Genomic DNA, 17,500 nt, shown 5'->3' with positions numbered 1-17,500 from the left:
AGTTCAGACATCAGATCGATCAGTTTTGGTGGCACCCCACGAAGACCAAGAATCCTCCAGAGGACATCCCGAGTCACTGAATCGAACGCTTTACAGAGATCAACATAGGCTGCAAGCAGCCCCTGCTGAAACTCTCGTCTGCGTTCGGTGAGGACACGAAGTGCAAGGATACGGTCAATCGTTGACCTCTTTGGTGTAAAGCCTGACTGCTCTGGACGCTGGTGCTCAAGTAGATGGTGGCGAACCCTATCGAGAATTATCCGAGCAAAGACCTTGCCCGGCACTGAGAGCAGCGTCACCCCTCGGTAGTTGTTGCAGTCTTGGCGATCACCCTTCCCTTTCCAGAGAGGGACAACAAGGCCCCTCTTCCAGTCAGTTGGGATGATGCCTGTGTTCCAGGCAGAGCACAAAACTGCATGCAACGACACGAGTGCAGCATTTCCACCAGCCTTGAGAAGTTCGGCATGGATGCCACAGATCCCTGGAGCTTTGCCCCGTTTCAACTGGTTCACCGCAGCCAGTGTTTCCACAAGCGTAGGTGGACCACAGTTGATTCGAGGGTCAGCAACAGGGATTGTAACACCCTTGACGTCCAACTCGACAGTTGGGGGATCAGCCTGGTACAACCGCTCAAAGTAACCGGCCCAGCGGGCCTTCACTTCAGACTCCTCTGTCAAGAGCCTACCACTCTCTGCTCGAACTGCAGTGCTCCGAGGGATGGGCTTGGATGAACGTAATGCGCGAATTCCCCTGTAAGCGGGACGAGAATCACCTGTCCACAGGTGATGCTCTACCCCCTCACAGATTCCTCGCACATAGGCCTCCTTGTCCACCCTCAGTGCACGTACAGTTTTACGCCTCAGCTCCCTGAACAGCTCAGCTCTGCCATTCAGCCTGGCCCTGCGACTCTGGTCAATGGTATCCAGTGTCCCTTGAGAGACAAAATTCTTCTTTGCCCTGCGGTGAGCTCCAAGGCATCCACCGGCAACATCAAGGACGGTGGTCTTGAAGGCGCTCCACAACTCTTCAGGACCCCCCAAAGCACCCAGACCCCCCAAGTGTCCACTCAGCCTGTTCGCAAACTCCTCAGCTACTCTCTCATCCCTGAGCTTGGCAACATCCAGTCTCAGCTGGGATGGTACCATTCTCCAGGATTTAAGGTGCAGCTTTAGAGTTGCTACAACAAGCCTGTGGTCAGTATTGAGGAACTGAGCACTCCGGTAGACCCTGCAGTTCTGGATCATCCTCCAACGACCGTCAATAAGGACATGGTCAATCTCCTTTGCGGGAAAGCGGGAAAACAGTTCAATAATAAGCACATTTATTTCGCGATGAACGGAAAGCACACATATACAATTCCACCAAAAGCACATGGAAAAGAAGAAGACAAAAAGCAAATGCAACAATGCAGATCTAATACCGACTACGCGAGCACACGGCAACACTTATACAATTTTACTTCACAGACGGCGCCGACAACACATATTCCCAAAGCAAAAGAAAAGAGAACCACCCTCCAGGATGAGGGGGTAGGCGGGCCTGGGGCCGAGACCGTGTCGGGCCTACCCGTCTGATGATGAGACGCGGAGCGGCGGTGGTGCCTCAACTCCGTGGGCCTCGCGGACAGTGTCTGGTAGGGGGTGGGAAGGGGGCCCCCTTTTGTCGCACTATCTCAGCGCGGGGGGGAAACAGGAGGGGGTTGCTGATGCTCGGGGAAAGGAGGATTTCACAAACTCTTGGGTCCCGCGACGAGCGTCTCCACCACGACCTCGGTCGCGCCGCCGGCCTTTCCCTCCGCAGTTCCCCGAATCCGACGCGAGCACCCCCTCAACCGCCTTCGCCGCCGCCGCCTCTCCACAGCTCCGTCCTCTTCACTCCGACTCCGCGAACTCCCAACTGCGAACTGCCACTTCAACTCAACTCTTCCTCCTCTTCCAACTCAACTCTTCCTCCTGCGAACTGAACTGCCTCGACTGACGAACGCGGCCCCTTATATCCCCCGTGGCCTCGCTCCTTCATCTTTGACCCTCTGCCTCCGACCTTTCACCTCGCTCCCCATTGGCCCGAGGAAAAGTGGGCGTGAATGCTTTTTGATCCATGAATTTGCATATAGCGACCGCCCTCCAACGCCCTGGAGGCGGGGCCAAACCGCCCCTCGCTCACCGATTGGACGGAACAAAAGTGGGCGCGAGTCGTTTTTGATCCGTTTTTCTTCAGAAAGTCCGCGATGCTTTTGAACACGCTGCACCGTGCGCGCCCTACACGAGTCCAGCATCGGTGCCCACGAGTGGTGCGAGATGACGGTGATGCGATGGTGGCGAGTTGTGACGGTAAAGGTCGTGGCGGTTGTGGTGAAGCGGCGTTGTGGTTGGTGGTTGTTGTTGTGATGGCTGTTGAGACGTGGTTGGTGGTGGTAATAATGGCGGTTGGTCCAAAATAAAGATAGTAAAAGAAAAACGGCTATCCTGAAGAGTCGCAGCCCTCATGAATGACATTTATTCCCTCTAGACAACGGGTTTGGGCCTAACTACACATATACTTACCGAGATATCTCACCTAAGGGACCTGAATGGTGGTTTGCGAATTTGGTCAACCACAACAATATATATATATATATATATATATATATATATATATATATATATATATATATATATATATATATATATATATATATATATATGTCACCCCCCTCCCCTTTCCTTGTGTTACACAACCAATAAATCTTTGTTGTGCCACATGCTTTTCCTCGCTTGTAAATAGATAATTGTCATTAGAAATGTTCCCAACTCGCCTTTGTCCTTTCCCTCATTGGTCCAGCATGGTTCGAATCCAGGTTGAGCCGGGTCTTTATTCCCAATGGTCCGTTCCTTCGAGCTGGTACGTCCTTGGCAGTGTCGCTCGGCTGCATCCGATCCGGAAAGGTGATCCGATTCGGTAGAGTGATCTGGTTCGGACAAGGCGTATCGAGGTCGTGGTTCCCCGGTAATCAAACCACGTGGTTATACAAATATATATACATCTTCACACACACACACACACACACACACACACACATATATATAAATATGTATGTATAAAAAATAATATAAATATATATGACACGTGTTTGCACGACCTTTTTTGCACTGTGCATGTGAAGACCTCATTCATCTCAGACTACAGATGGTGACGATATGGAGGATATGCAGTCCTCCTTCAAGAGGGAGGGAGGGGGAAGGTACGTTCGCACTGTCAATGGGAGCCGGTCAGGCACGCCTGCAGGGGGCGCGACCCCAGGGGTAAAAACGCCACACTCGGTGACTTGGAAAAAAAAGTCTGATCGATGGGTGTCTGGAAAGGGTAATAAGAGACCCTGTCCGAGACGCCGTCCTGTGGTCTACATTTGAAACCGACGCTTTGGGTGGAAGGTAGGCAACTGATCAAGGGTAAGAGCAAGGACTATAGATATGTATAAAAGGTCACTGTAATTGTTTACAATACGTTAAACTCCCCCCGACCCCTCTCAAGACCACTCTTCGACCTTCCTCAAAATATTTTCGAGCACGCGCCCTGATGCTCGACATGACACTCCCCAAGACGATGGGGACCTCTTCCAACGAAACGAGGTCGTTGGGCTGAGGACCAACGAGCGAACACTCCGACAGTGCTGGAGCCGGAGCTGACCTGACCTGGGTCGCCATACAAGTCAATGGCCACGGGGTTCGTCCTTCCCCGTCCTCTCAAACGTGGCACTCCGGGGTCCCCCGGCCGGGCTGTGCGGATCGTCGTACTTGGCCAGAGCGGGGTCGGAAAGACCGGTATGTCTGGTACGATTCCCAATGAGGCTGTGAGTTTGGGGTGGAGCATGATGGCTAACTCATGACCACATGTTGTCCTTGCATTGTCTCATCTCGTTTGGATTCCTAATGATCCCAAGAGTACCAGCAGGTGGTGCAGCATGCTGGAGCACCCCTCCCCCCCCCCCAATCAGATGGTGACGTAACGCTGCCTGTCCCCTCCACATTGCATTGTGGAAACCTGAATTCGAGTTGTTACCCATTCGCAAATTGTGCACAGTCCGTGTGCTGTAGAAACAGACATTTTTCGCTCCAACTCTTGTGATTTATTCAAGTTCATTTCAAATTCACTTCATGCTCTTCCTAAATCGGCTGTCCACTCTGTTAGCAGCTCTGTACATCAAGTGAAAGCAGACGAGACAGCCGGCTTTAGAAAGGGGGCACTGCATCTTGGAGCACGCTGCCATTCTGCTGAGGACGCAAAGCCAGCTTACTTGGCTTGTGGACTCGAGTAGACTAACCGGACCTTTCCCGTACCCTACCCCGATTCCCCTGCATGGTGGCCATTGCATCAGTATCACCATCTGCAGTCGGTGGAAACACCAGGCTGAAGATGTAGCACAATCACGTTGGGCTAAATGGCCTTTTTCATCCATTGAAGGTGACGATATGAGTATTGAACGGGATGAAGCACTTTCCATCCTCAACGTTCCTTCATGTCGTTCCAGCATTGACGGTGAGGTTCATCACCAGGAGGTTCATTGGGGAATACGACCCGACCCTCGGTGAGTTGGTGCATCCCATCTGCTGACGGACCACCGTTTCGCTGCTATGGTGAAATAGCTCTTTCTCTTGGCAATGTACATCATGTAAAAATGTCGTTTCAAGTTCGGGGCGGCAGGATGGCCAACTCATTGGCATGTTCGCTCTTGCATCATCTTGACTGGATTCGATTCGTACCGAGCTCAGCATCAACTAAAAACCCTCCCCTACGGAAGCAGTGCTCGCTGGGGGGGGGGGGGTACTGCATCACAGAGTATGCACTCCACCAGCTGGTGGTGTGAAGCTGTGTGTCTCCTTTCCCAATTTACATTATGGATACTGGTAGTAATGGGAAAAAAAAAAAAGAAAAAAAAGTTGCCCTTCAAAAAGGGAAGGCCATTGAGTGCTTGTACATTTACCCAAATTCCCTGTTTGGAGTTGCTTCTCCAATTTGTACAATTTGCAGTGAGACGAGTCGATAAGAAACCAAGAGTTGTGCCAAAAACGACGAAAAAAGAATCCATTTTTTAAACTTCATGGATATAGCACATGCATGACGGGCCAAATGACCTATTACACTTTTTTTTTTTTTCTTTAACATCTTCTGACAAAAAGGAAAAACAAACAAGCAGCTCTGACCTTACAGTAGTCACGACTTGCATTGCATTGTTTTTCAATCCACTGGGTTCAAAACATTTCAAATCCCTTTGCAAGATGCCATCTTTCACTTGCGGCTTCGGACGAGTTGGCTCAGTGATTGAAGCTTGATCGTGGTGGGCTCGTGAGGCCACACTTTTTGACTTGTATCGAGGCAATTCGGCGACGCAACGTTTATCGAGGCATCTGCAATTTGTGATCTTGCAAAATCGAAGCGGGACTGCTTCACTCAACTTTATACAGAGGACTCAAAGCCAGACAAAGTGAGAGGACACACACGTAACCACCAAGCCCGATGTTATTGCCAATGATAGATTTGTTTCAAGCTGGAAAAAGGGCATCGACGTTGAAGTTAACATTTCGATGAGTGGAAAGAACGTTTTAGTGACTCGGTTGGTAAGACCCAAGAGGAACATCATGGATTTAAAGATCCAAATAGCATGGCACAAGTGGATGAGGCAAATGCAGGGTGTCCATGAAGTCCTTGTGCAACTTTGAACTTCAATAACCTTTGATGTGCACAACATCGAAACAAACTGTGAATGGTGCATGAAAGCATAATTCATCAAGTTTTGTTAACGTTGTAGTTGTTACCTCCGCCACCAATGGTGGATTGAGGTTATGTTCACCCATGTTTGTCTGTCTGTCTATTTGTTTGTGAACAAAATTTCTCAAAAAGTTATCGACGGATTCGGATGAAAGTCGTTGGAGAGCTTGGGTGTGTGTCAAGGACCAAATGTTTCGATTTTGGTGAACATCTGAATCCGGATCAGACTACTAGAATTTTAAAAGTGATTCTTCACCATTGAGGACAGACAGGGCCAAAAACGATAGAAAGCACGATATCTCAAAAAGTTGTGGCCGGATTCGGACAAAACTTGGTGGATGAGTTGGTTGGGTTACAAGAACAAGCAGATTAAATTTTAGTTCAGGTCTGAATCCAGATCCGACGTATCACTGGTATACAAAACGTGAAAGAATCAGCCTGGTGGAGGTATGCGCTCTACCAAGTGCCCTTCCAGTTAATATTGTTATTGCTGTTGTTAAATCCACAATTCCCCTGGGTTTCTTGACGAGTTGACATTTTCTGATGAGGTGGCTTCTCAATCAGTGGTGACGTCAACCTCTACTAAGACCGCATTTGGTTCCCGAACTACGATGACCAAATCGTTCACATATCACCTTGTAGCAGCAAGACGAGGCTCTCTGCCGCAATGCTTCGAATATGTGACGGTTCTTGAACGATGTCTTCCTCAACAAGTGGATCGGTCGACGTGAACCAATTTCTTGGCCACCTCGTTCACCTGACCTGTCTCTATTGGATTACATTTAGTAGGGTGATGTAACACTGTTGTTTACTCATCAAAACCACATTGTTTGGATGAACTATTCGGGCTACAATCACAAATGCAATTTATGAGATTTCCCAGCAGCAACTGGGGAGAATGTTTTCAACAGGCTGGAAATTGAATCGAACGATGACTTACGAAAGATGGTGGTAATGTTGAATCTTAAAATTTTGAACTGTATTGAGTAACAACTTGATGAAGTATGCTTTCATACACCATCTATGGTTTGTTTATATCATGTGTACATGAAAGGTTTTCAAAGTTTAAAGTTGCACAAGGACTTTATGGACACACTCGACATCTCAAATCTTTAAATGCTGGTAATTGAGCAATCAGTAGAACTTGGAGTCAATATCCAGCTCTATCATCCAAAGGCCAAACTTGGTGACTCACCAGCCATTCCAATGTGACTTGGACGTCCGAGCTGATGAGCACTTCCAGAAAATCAATGCAATCAAAATCTGGATGCCCAGACAATCCTTTTCTTCTTGTGCGATTCCCTTAAAATGTGGAAGGAATGATTGATTGAGAGAGTGTAAAGGTATGCACGTAGAAAAGGAAAAAAAAAATGTGGAAGATCACTTAGTGGGATTAACTGATCTCAGGCATCCCTATTGAATTAAAAGCTTAGTCTGATGGTCGGTCGGTCATGTGTGCAAAGTGACCCACTTACACGAGATGAAATTCAGCTTCGATACAGGTGGACGTCATTTTGCCCATCATACTTTATTAACTTGACTCAATTTGTTTACCTTGTACATACACTCATGATCGTGGTTGAAAGAATAGCGCTCATCATATCTATGAATCTCGTTTGAAGTTCGAATCTCGACCCTGCTATAAACCGTCTCCCCGGCGTTTCGTATGCAGACCGATACGATGACGTGCGTGCCGTTCGTCGGAAGGACGTTAGGTAGGACGGGTAAGAAGGCCACCATGATGATGATGGTATACACCGATTCCGTTCGTACCAATAATTTAATCTTACTGAACATCGAGATCCCTTTCAATCTACAGGCAAGGAATTTTGGCCATGTAACAGCACACAATGGCCTACACTTTCCTAGAAGTGCCATGGAATTTTTAAAATCCGTAATCCAAAAGTTACAGGTAGGACAGTATACCTTATCCCCATAGGGCCCCCTCCTCCCCCTGCCAGGCCCCACATTGGATACGCAAAACTATTTTTATAAAACGAAAGTGATTGCCATCAGTGAAGGAGCCCACACTGGATAGCTTAATGGCAATTCTACTGGCAAATGAGCCATTCTGACACCCGATTTGCACAACAGCGGAACAAACAAAGGGATCCACATTGCGAGTGAAATATCCCAGAACCCAAATGAAGAGATTAAAGGGAAAGGGGGTTAGGATGAGATACAATAAGGGGAATGAAGAGGCATTTATGGAGTAAAGCGAGAGATTTGGGGATGGGTGGTAGTCTAAGTTTACCAATTTTAAGCAGAAGCTGATCAACTTCTCCCAGAAAAAAATATATTGTTGCATGAAAAAAAGAACTTGGTGTAAAAACAAACTTAAGATTGTGAAAAAAAAAATGAAACTAAACTCAAGCAAAGTATTATTATTATTATTTTTTTTTTTTAAGTCTTAAACCTGGATTGCATGTTGCTAATAGAATGTGCTTGTGTGTCAGAAACGATCTATCAGCATTCTGCAACGGTCGATGGTGAGGTCGTACATTTTGAGATCCTCGACACTGCGGGACAGGTTTGTGAGCCCTTTCCACGTGGCTCAGTCAAATGGTGTGAATCCTTTTTGAAGTTCCATACATGTGCCTTTCATTTGGACAGCCGATAAGAGAAGAGTGCCATATGGTACTTCAAACAAATGTGGCGGGAATCTCATTTTCAAAACATGAAACCTCAACTGCAAGAAGGAAAGCTTGCTGTTGGCAAGGTCAAGAGTTTTAAACAAGTTTGGATTTGGAATAAACTGAAAGCCTTCGAGGTATTCTGTGGGTGTTATACGAGCACTCATTAAAAACCAACTGGAACTGGGTGCTGCCAGTTATATGTTCTATCAATTTGCTACCAAACATTTTGAAGATAGAAAAAGTCAAAAAATGAAATTAATGATTCCCAGGAAAGTGGGATCACATGAAAAACTGAGAGAGAAAAAATATATATAAATATATATATATATATATGCATATACAAATACAAACACATATGTATGAGCAGGATATGCTTACACATTGTAAGCAAAAACGAAATGTACTTCCCCTTTGTCTCATGTCGCTCACCTGCATTTTTTTCATTAACGGATGTTTTCCAAATGTTCTGTGATTTTCCCGGTGTACCGGCTTCGATGTCAATTGGCACGCAAAATTTCAGCTTTCTACGTCACCAGGAAGGTACCGAACTTTAATATCAGTGAGTCGGTCAGTGAGTCAGTCAGTGAGTCAGTGGTTCGAATGAGCTTACATATTTATATTTGTGAGGTCCAAAAAATTCACGTTATGGAGTTTAATTAGTATCTGACACTTCTATCGAGTTGTGAAAAAATGTGCAAAGAGAATGACAATGGTGGAATTTCGTTCAGGAAGTTGCCAACATGTCTCCCTCCCTGGCTTCTCCCTCCTACGCTGACAGACCAAGCTCACATCCTGGTGGTGATGTTGCAGTTTATTTTCATAACTCCCATACCCACAGCCCCCCTCCCAGCCCCAGTTGCTGGGAGTTAAGTCCTCAAACTACGATCCACAGTATCACAGTCAAGGCCTTTTGTGATGCATCTGCAAAACTTAATCAGTTTCTCTCTTTCCTACTTACAATGCTTACAATGGCTTGAGATCTTCGGGTCTTGAATTTGAGCCCCTGTCGGGCCGTTGAAATAACACCAGGTGAGTTGACTCAGCCTCTCATTTTTCTGAGGTATGCAAAATGAGTACCAGCATGCTGGTAACAGGAGCACTGCATCAGCGGCACAGCTGTGCTTCCATAAATGATGCAACCAGCAGCCACAGACTACATACGAAACAACTCCCATCTTATCCCCACCATTTCCCCTACAACCGACTGCTCTCTACAATGTGGACTTCTCTCCCACGCAGGTTGAGAAGTTCTAAGTCAATCTTGACACCTCCTTTGCAAGTGGTTCTGATGGAATTGGCATTGTAATCCTCATTGTGCTCAGGCCCAATCCTCTCCTCCTTCTTCACTATAATCCAGATTTATCCTGACTTCATTCTGGAAAGTTGCAAACCACCCCTATTCGCACGAGTTCCAAATTCGATCCGCACAACCACAAACTGACCAGGATTCTCACGATTGTAAGTAAAGTGATGGAAGCTACGAGGGTCGGTACGAAAGAAATGCCTCTTATTGTATTTCTTACTCAATATAATTCCAATCACAATGACAATTACAGAGATTATGCATAAATATGTGGAAAATATGAAGTTGTTTTTCCACAACATTTCCAACTGCAATGCACTTGAATGAGCACATCAATCCAAGTCTCGTTTTCTGGAGTCACTGCGGTTGCAGGCCGACCGCTTCAAGGCTTGTTGTCGATATCGGTTTCGCAACTCTTGAAACACATTGCCCAATGTCTAACGTGCTCAGGAGTATCAATGGTTGAGTCACCGTTCACATTCTTTAAATGCCGATGACCCTCCACTGGAGCAGTCTTTTCTGCAGAAAGAAATTCAACAACTGTTCGCTGCTTCGTATGCACATCTAGCGGGGCAGCCATTTTGAACGTGTGGTGCGGTGATGTCACCTAATTCACCAAAGCATCACTCAATTCAAAATGGGCGGGAGATACAAACCTTCCATTGTGATCTTGCGGAGCTTACCTATGATGTTTTAGTTACGAACTGAAAAATAAGAGGCATTACTTTCGTACCGGACATCGTATCAATTCTGTTGACCTTAGGAATTGTCTCTTCTCCAACAAACAAATCTCTGGTGGTCGTATGGCAGCTTAGCTGCCGGGGTAGCTATCATTTCTTGAAGCGCGACTGTGTCGCTGATGCAGTGCCCCTCTACCAGTACACACACTGGAACTGGTACTCATTTCGCCGACCTCGGAAGGATGACAGGCTGAGTCAACCCCCTGGTGTATTAATTCAGCGGCTGACGGGGCTTGAACTCAGGACCTGAGGATCCCAAGCCGCCACCCTAACCACTGAGCCAACACCAAACAAATCTCTGATAATCAGTTTGACTTCCACCCTGACTATTCGATAATGGACATGTTTATTTGTTTAACCCAAAATGTATGGATGCACAAAGTCTCAAATAAAATATTCTGGCCATCTCTTAAGCTTTAGATACTGTCTAGAACCCAGACTTACTTTCCAAATTGTCTAATGCATTGAAAGGTTGTCTGATTTTTCTCTGAAAGCAGTTTTCTCTTCCTCTTGATATCTCCATCTTCAGGAAGATGTCTCATAAGGCAGCTTGAGGACCAAACTTTTATTGTTGGTCTGACCTCACTGCTTCCTTGGATATTACACTGTACAACTTGGCAGATGGCTCCACCCTAAACGTAACAGTACAACACACATCTGAGAAGATGACTACTGCAGGCTTCCACCTCAGCTGATCGAGAAAAAAAACAAGGACAAATGTGTCGAAGAGCAGCGTCCGAAAGGTTTTGTCGGCTAAAAAAAACAACAACAACAACAACAACAACTTCCGATACTTTGTCACGTGCCTTGATTAAGCCAATAGCGAGACCCGTCATAGCGTATTTACGGATTTACGAAATATAGTGTATTTACGAAATTACAACACATTAAATGGAATAATCTTTAAATAGTAACGTGAACTTTTCGAAACTTTAAAGCAAATGTCCGAATATATTTAAAAGTTCATGGTAGATGCTCTCAAAAGGCACCGTCTATGTGAGGATGTGTTCAGGTGTTTAGTATTTAAGGAGATCAGGATCGTGTGTATAAAAGAGCCGAGTCCTAATATAAAGGTTTTGTCTTCACAAGAAGAAGAACAACAATGCTGAGCTCTCTTAGAGCAGCGTTCGCTATGCGAGACGCTGATAAAAATTCTCAGCAACCTGGAACATGTCTTTCAACAAAGGGGGAAAAATCGTATATTCTCACTCTGTACCTTGACAGGGATCAGCTGTCAAGCCCCCACAGTCTAAATTATGTGGTCAATCCCTGGGAGTGGGACAATCCCTGCAGCTCCAAGGTCTCTCAACCCCACATGGGCAAGCAGGCCAACACCTAGGCATTCTCTGCAGAGCTGCTGACAATATAGTGTACAAGGCTTTAGTCCATATTATCATAGAGTCTGTCTCTCCACTTTGGGCTGGTGGAGTTGCTCTCTATTTCGCTCTCCTGCAGTTTATCGAGTCCAAGGTTCTTCATGTTATCAGCATACCTCAGCAGGAGCAGAGTTCCTAGGTCTGCTTTTCACTCACCGCAGACACATCGCCTGCCTCTTCACGTTCTCCCATCCCCATTACAGCGAAGTTTCACGGTTCTTCCAAAATCTCACATCAAGAATGCTCAAATCCAAGCCGAATGATCACCTCCGATCATACACCCCATTCTCTCATCTGCAGAGTCCATCTCCTGTCACTGTTGTATTGTTTCCCTCCCAACAGTCCTTCAAGAGTGCTGTGCATCATCACCTCATGCTTCCTCCCACACCCTCCACTCACATCTACTCTGGCTGACCCACTCTACCCCTCTCTTGTCTGCCACTCGTTTGCAAGGTATTTGGCACCTTGCTCCCCTTTGATCTTCTGTCAGATTCAACATGACGTTTTCCGTAATTACGACATATGGACTGGTTCTGTCTGAAGCACTATCCCAGCACTCAATATTTAAAGCCAAAAACAAAATATTTTGCAAATATATAACCCATCAAATCAAAACCTAGAATTCCAGCTCAATGACACATCGATACGATGCTTTTTGAAGGCAGACTTGAACACACTTACTGTACAAATTCCAGGCGATGTGGGTACTGAGTGCAGTTGACAAGCAATCATACTTGCAAAGGTTGTCGATTCTTTCCTCCTCCTGGAAATGCTTCCACCATTGGAGTACTATCAAAAATATAACTTTTTTTTCTCTCTGGAATTGTGAGGGTTATGGAAGGGCAAGGTTGAATTGATAGTGGGATAGTTGGACAACGATTGGGCACAACCAGCAATGGAATGAATGAACAGGAAAAGAGAAAGAGGGGAGGAGGAAAAAGTGAAAGTCCGAAGTAAGATGGCTGGGAAAGGAAGGACTAATGGGGGTAATAAAGATGATGCGTCAGGATGGGGATGACACAAGATGGTGGTACACTACCTGCTTGAAGCCCTGGAAGGAAGAGTTGGAAAGGACTGCCTCGGGAAGGCAGTTTCCATAGACGGGAAGAGTGAAGAAAGAGTTGAGGTGTACAGTCAGGCTGGATTGCGGAAGTTTAACCAGGAGGGGGTTACTGGAAGAATCCGTGCATCCTGGAGTTGCTGAAGAGGATTGGAGGACAGAGAGCAGAGGGAGCAATAATGCAGGAGAAGAAATGGAAGGAAAAAAAAAGAAAGAAAGAGAGAGAGAGACCACTGAACTGTCTGCGATGTGAAAGCAACAGAAGTTATGCTTTGGACTTGTCACAGGAGATTCCAACAATGCTGAGAGTTTAAGATTCCACAGAATCCAGGAAAGACAGATGCGATGCTAGGGCACCAGCCCATAGAGGAGAGCAGTACTGCATTGAGCTAGACAAAAGCCTTGTAGACTGTGAATATTTATGAATTTCCAAGGAAAGACCTGGATTGACAGAAGACGCCTAATCTGTGGCTTGCTTTGGAAGCCAGCTTTGTTATGTGGTCAGCCTCGGAAAATACATGGTTGATTGTGGATAATCCCAAAAAAGTTTTATTCGTTGCTTTATGTGGCTTCTTTGGCGAGAAGGACACGGGTGTTATCGATTAGAAAGTCTTTGTAACAGCTGGGGATTAATTAGGTGATAGCTGATTGGTAGTTATGCCTGGTGTTGGCTTAATGGTTAGGGTAGTGGGCTTATGGTCGTAGGGTCCTGAATTATCATCCTGTCAGCCTTCCGAGGTTGGCAAAATGAGTATCAGCATGCTGGGATGATTGAGCCATTTGAATATCCTGTGTAAGTGGTGAGCCATCCAGGATTCTGCCCAATAGCCCAGGAGACTGCTTTCTTTGGCAGCACTGATGCTTTGTGCAGAGTGTGGTCCCGATGGATGAACCAAAGACAATGGGGAAGTGTGGTCATTTTGCATACTGATGGACATCAAAGCCAATACACTTGGGGGGAGCGGATCACAGAACCATTGGAAAACATCCGTAAATGAAAAAAAGTAAATGGAAAAAACAAATCCAGGTGAGCGACCCAAGACAATGGGGAAGCATGCATGGTTCATTATTGCTTACAATGTGTAAGCATACCCTTCTAGTAATATACAAAGCTCAATCTAACCACTCATTTATTCACTTACTGACTGACTGATATGAATATTTGGGACCTTCCAGGTGACATAGAAATCTGAAATGTTGGGTGCTGACAAACTTCTAAGCCAATGTACTGGGGGGGGGGGGGGGATCACATAACCATCGGAAAGTGTCCGTAAATGAAAATATAAATGAATGAGAATAAATAAATGAAAAAAACTAAATACAGGTGAGTGACCCGAGACAATGAGGAAGCACGTTTCTTAATTGCTTACAATGTGTAAACATACCCTGCTATTAGCGTGGTATGCCGACACAATGTCTGCATATATACAGTTTTATGAGCAACTAGACGACCCGTGACCCCGTTGGGTTCCCATTGTGAGAGCGGTTGATGAAAAAAATCATTTCAACAAAAAAAAGATAGCTCCAGCGAACTATACCGCTGAGGTTGTTTGTATTGATCAAATACTCCCAAAGAGTACTTGACTGAATCTGGAATTGATTTTTTAAATAATTTTTTTCGTTGCCCGATTTTAACGAAACTTGATACTGCACACCGCAGGCGAATGGTGAGAAAGGTGGCACTAACATTTTTGTGCCATCGTGTACCGTTTTGGTTGTATTTCGGGAACATATATATACATATATACATATATATATATATATATATATATATATGTATATATATATACATACTGTATATATACATAAAGACTGGTGTTGGCACAGTGGTAAGGGCAGCGGCTTGGGATCCAAAAGGTCCTGAGTTCAAGCCCCGTTAGGACACTGAATTAATACACTAGGGGTTGACTTAGCCTGTCATCCTTCCGAGGTCAGCGAAATGAGTACCAGTGTACTGGGCCGGTGTATACCGCGGTTAAAATAGGTGTACCATATCCCTGTGTCGTAAGAGGCGACCAGGGTTGCGTCAGGAAGGGCATCCGGCGTAAAACATGTGCCAAATCACTATGCGGATCATACGGATGATCCGCTGTGGCGACCCCGAACGGGATGCAGCCGAAAGAAGAAGAAGAAGACATATATATATATATATATATACATATATATATACATATATATATACATATATATATACATATACATATATATATACATATATATATACATATATATATATACATATATATATACATATATATATACATATATATATATATATATATATACATATACACATATACATATACACAAGATGAGAGTTTTAGTAATATATAGATTATGGAAAGAGGAAAAAGTGGGAAATAAAATTCAAATAACATGATAGTATTGGAATCGCATCTTGTGTGTAACTAGAACGGCACTCGGTAGAACTCACACCTCCACCAGGCTGAACAGTTTACGTTTCGTATTCCACTGATAGGCCGGATCTGGATCTGAACCTGAACCAAAATCTAATTGGCTTGTTCATGTTACCTACCCAACTCATACACCGAGTTTTGTCATAATCCGTCCACAATTTTTTGAAATATCGTGTCATGTATCATTTTTGGCCCCATCTCTCAATGGTGATGAAACAAATTCTCGTATGCAGATTTTAACCATCAGAGACACCACTCACAACACTCCAACTGTACTTCTATAATGCTAATAATGACACCAAGAAAACTTTGCCCAGGTCAGTGCTGGTGCTGCACATTAAACGGCAAGGCATATATGGTGAAAGTGGCCGTAAAATGCAAAAATACACAAATCAGTTGTTTTAACAAGTGTATGAAAGGAAAAAAAGTATTCAAAAGAAAATTTGATCGATAGTAGTTTGTTCAAATAAAGCCAAGTACAGCATACGCAGTGCTATTAAAACTTATGGGGTGCATCTTTCCATTCATAACGATGTTGTGCAAGTTCATCTGACTTGTACAACCACGAATACCACAATCAATCAAGGAATTGCCATATTGCTCAGTTTTATAGCTTCAAATACCACAGAGGAAGCTTTGTGAAGCGTTAACTCCAAGTACACTGCTCAGATAAATAATGGCTTGTTCGTGTACACCAACAATGAGACATTAAATTTCATCAGACTCCTTGAAAATGCATCTTCATGAAAGGGACTTCTCCAGGCTTTATTGACACCCCTGCTTTCTCCATGAATCTTTGGAAGGAAGAAGATTCAATGCTGCTGGAAGATAAGATACGGTGGGGTGAAGCATTCCTCATTGCGTACTCACTCACAGACCGATGCAGTTTTGACGAGGTGATGCGCCTGCGGTTTTTGGTGAATCACGCGCACGGAGCGGCATCGAGAGGAGCTTCAGACCCACCGCCCGCGTTCCTCGTGGCCACGAAGCGCGACTTGGAGTGCGAGCGCATGGTGCCACGTGAAGCAGGTGCGGCCCTTGCGACCGCCCTGCAATGCCCTTTTGCAGAGGTTTCTGCAAGGGAAAGTTTTGAGGAGGTCAGTGGTATTTTTTTGCATTTGGAGTTGTTTGAAACCTGAGTAAAATCCATTCCAATAAGTTGATGCATTTTATGGCAGTTACTCCCTTGTGAACTTTTGGAGATACACACCACCTGAGTTAAAATAATAATATAATAGTAATAATAATATTAAAACCCACAAACGCCCGCCTCCCAAAGTGACATCGTGTTATTATCCTATTTCTTAACAATTGGAGCAAATTTTGATTGGTCTACAAGGCCTTGTTGCATATCTTCCTGCTGTATCGCTTGGGCATTGGTTTGCCCATAGAGGTAATACATCAGCTGGAGCACTAGGGAGGTTGCGTGGACACTCTGCCCTGGACACTCGCCGCCATGTTTTCGGCCGTCAAGTTGTCAACATGATTTTGATCTACTACATTGCAGGCTATATTGTTTGGAGGTTCGTCAGCAATCTGTCCTGTGCAGAATGTGTTGGTCTACTGGTGGGGCCTTTCTGGTCTATCCTCTGAGCACAGCTATAGTGAGAGTCCACATGAATTTCCGAGGTTGGTGGCTGTCGAGGATAGAGGTGGTCTGTATTTTGCTTCATTTGAAGTAGTCAAACTTGTAAAGATTTGCGAACAAATATTCCGTGAAGTGGCTGTGAACAAGCCCATGTCCAGTGGTAATGTGCTCCTTAAATTATAGTGCAACACAAATGTGGATTCACGAGAGTACAAGTCCCACCTTTGTTCAGGTAGCACATGCAAATCCTTTGGCTCTTGGTGAGATAAGTCATGAAGGCCAGCTGGTTAATAAAACAGTACAAGTGTTCTTTACCATTAGATTAAAGTATCGGGGTAAGATTTATACTGATGAGTTTATTAACAAGTCGGAAGCCAGTACTCGTAATCTACCTGCTCGACTCACAACGTTCAAGCATCGGTGATTTAGTATTTCCAAACAATGCCGGTTATTCAAGGTTTTACATAAAATGTCCTCTTTGGAAATACGTTAGTTTATAGTCTTTTTGCAGTGAAAATTAAATGTGAATCAGTCTGGTAGTTTTCATGTATCCATACTACAGGATGCTTGTCAGCACATTGGTTACTTTGACACTTTAAATACATCTCAATATTATGCATTCTTGATCGTCTCCA

General features: G+C 44.8%; 1 protein-coding gene and 1 long non-coding RNA gene across 5 annotated transcripts in view; one reads left to right on the top strand and one right to left on the bottom strand.

The window, feature by feature from the left end:
- Nucleotides 1-2,739: 2,739 nt before the first annotated feature.
- LOC147024315 (ras-related and estrogen-regulated growth inhibitor-like) overlaps nucleotides 2,740-17,500 on the top strand; it is a 40,852-nt gene continuing 26,091 nt past the window's right edge. Inside the window, exons 1-5 of one of the 4 annotated variants that reach the window (XM_085884082.1) lie at nucleotides 2,740-3,410; nucleotides 3,511-3,809; nucleotides 4,508-4,564; nucleotides 8,202-8,275; nucleotides 16,081-16,374. In XM_085884082.1, the coding sequence (XP_085740208.1) occupies nucleotides 3,692-3,809; nucleotides 4,508-4,564; nucleotides 8,202-8,275; nucleotides 16,081-16,374 (543 nt within the window). In that variant the 5' untranslated portion in view covers nucleotides 2,740-3,410; nucleotides 3,511-3,691. Of the gene's footprint in view, nucleotides 3,810-4,440; nucleotides 4,565-8,201; nucleotides 8,276-16,080; nucleotides 16,375-17,500 lie in introns of all 4 variants that reach the window. The other 3 variants (XM_085884081.1, XM_085884083.1, XM_085884084.1) reach the window with 3 other exon arrangements.
- The window catches only part of LOC147024316 (uncharacterized), a 14,043-nt gene continuing 11,693 nt past the window's right edge, over nucleotides 15,151-17,500 (bottom strand). The window contains exons 2-3 of the long non-coding RNA XR_015058959.1: nucleotides 16,241-16,351; nucleotides 15,151-16,095 (exon numbers count right to left, since the gene is read on the bottom strand). This is a non-coding gene — a long non-coding RNA (uncharacterized LOC147024316). The remainder of the gene's footprint in view (nucleotides 16,096-16,240; nucleotides 16,352-17,500) is intronic.

Source organism: Eptatretus burgeri, chromosome 6, assembly GCF_056783735.1.
Source record: "Eptatretus burgeri isolate ZD-2024b chromosome 6, Ebu_testis_v1, whole genome shotgun sequence".
Classification (NCBI taxonomy): domain Eukaryota; kingdom Metazoa; phylum Chordata; class Myxini; order Myxiniformes; family Myxinidae; genus Eptatretus; species Eptatretus burgeri.
The sequence above is the reverse complement of the archived record's forward strand: the minus strand, read 5'-3'. Positions and strand labels throughout refer to the sequence as shown.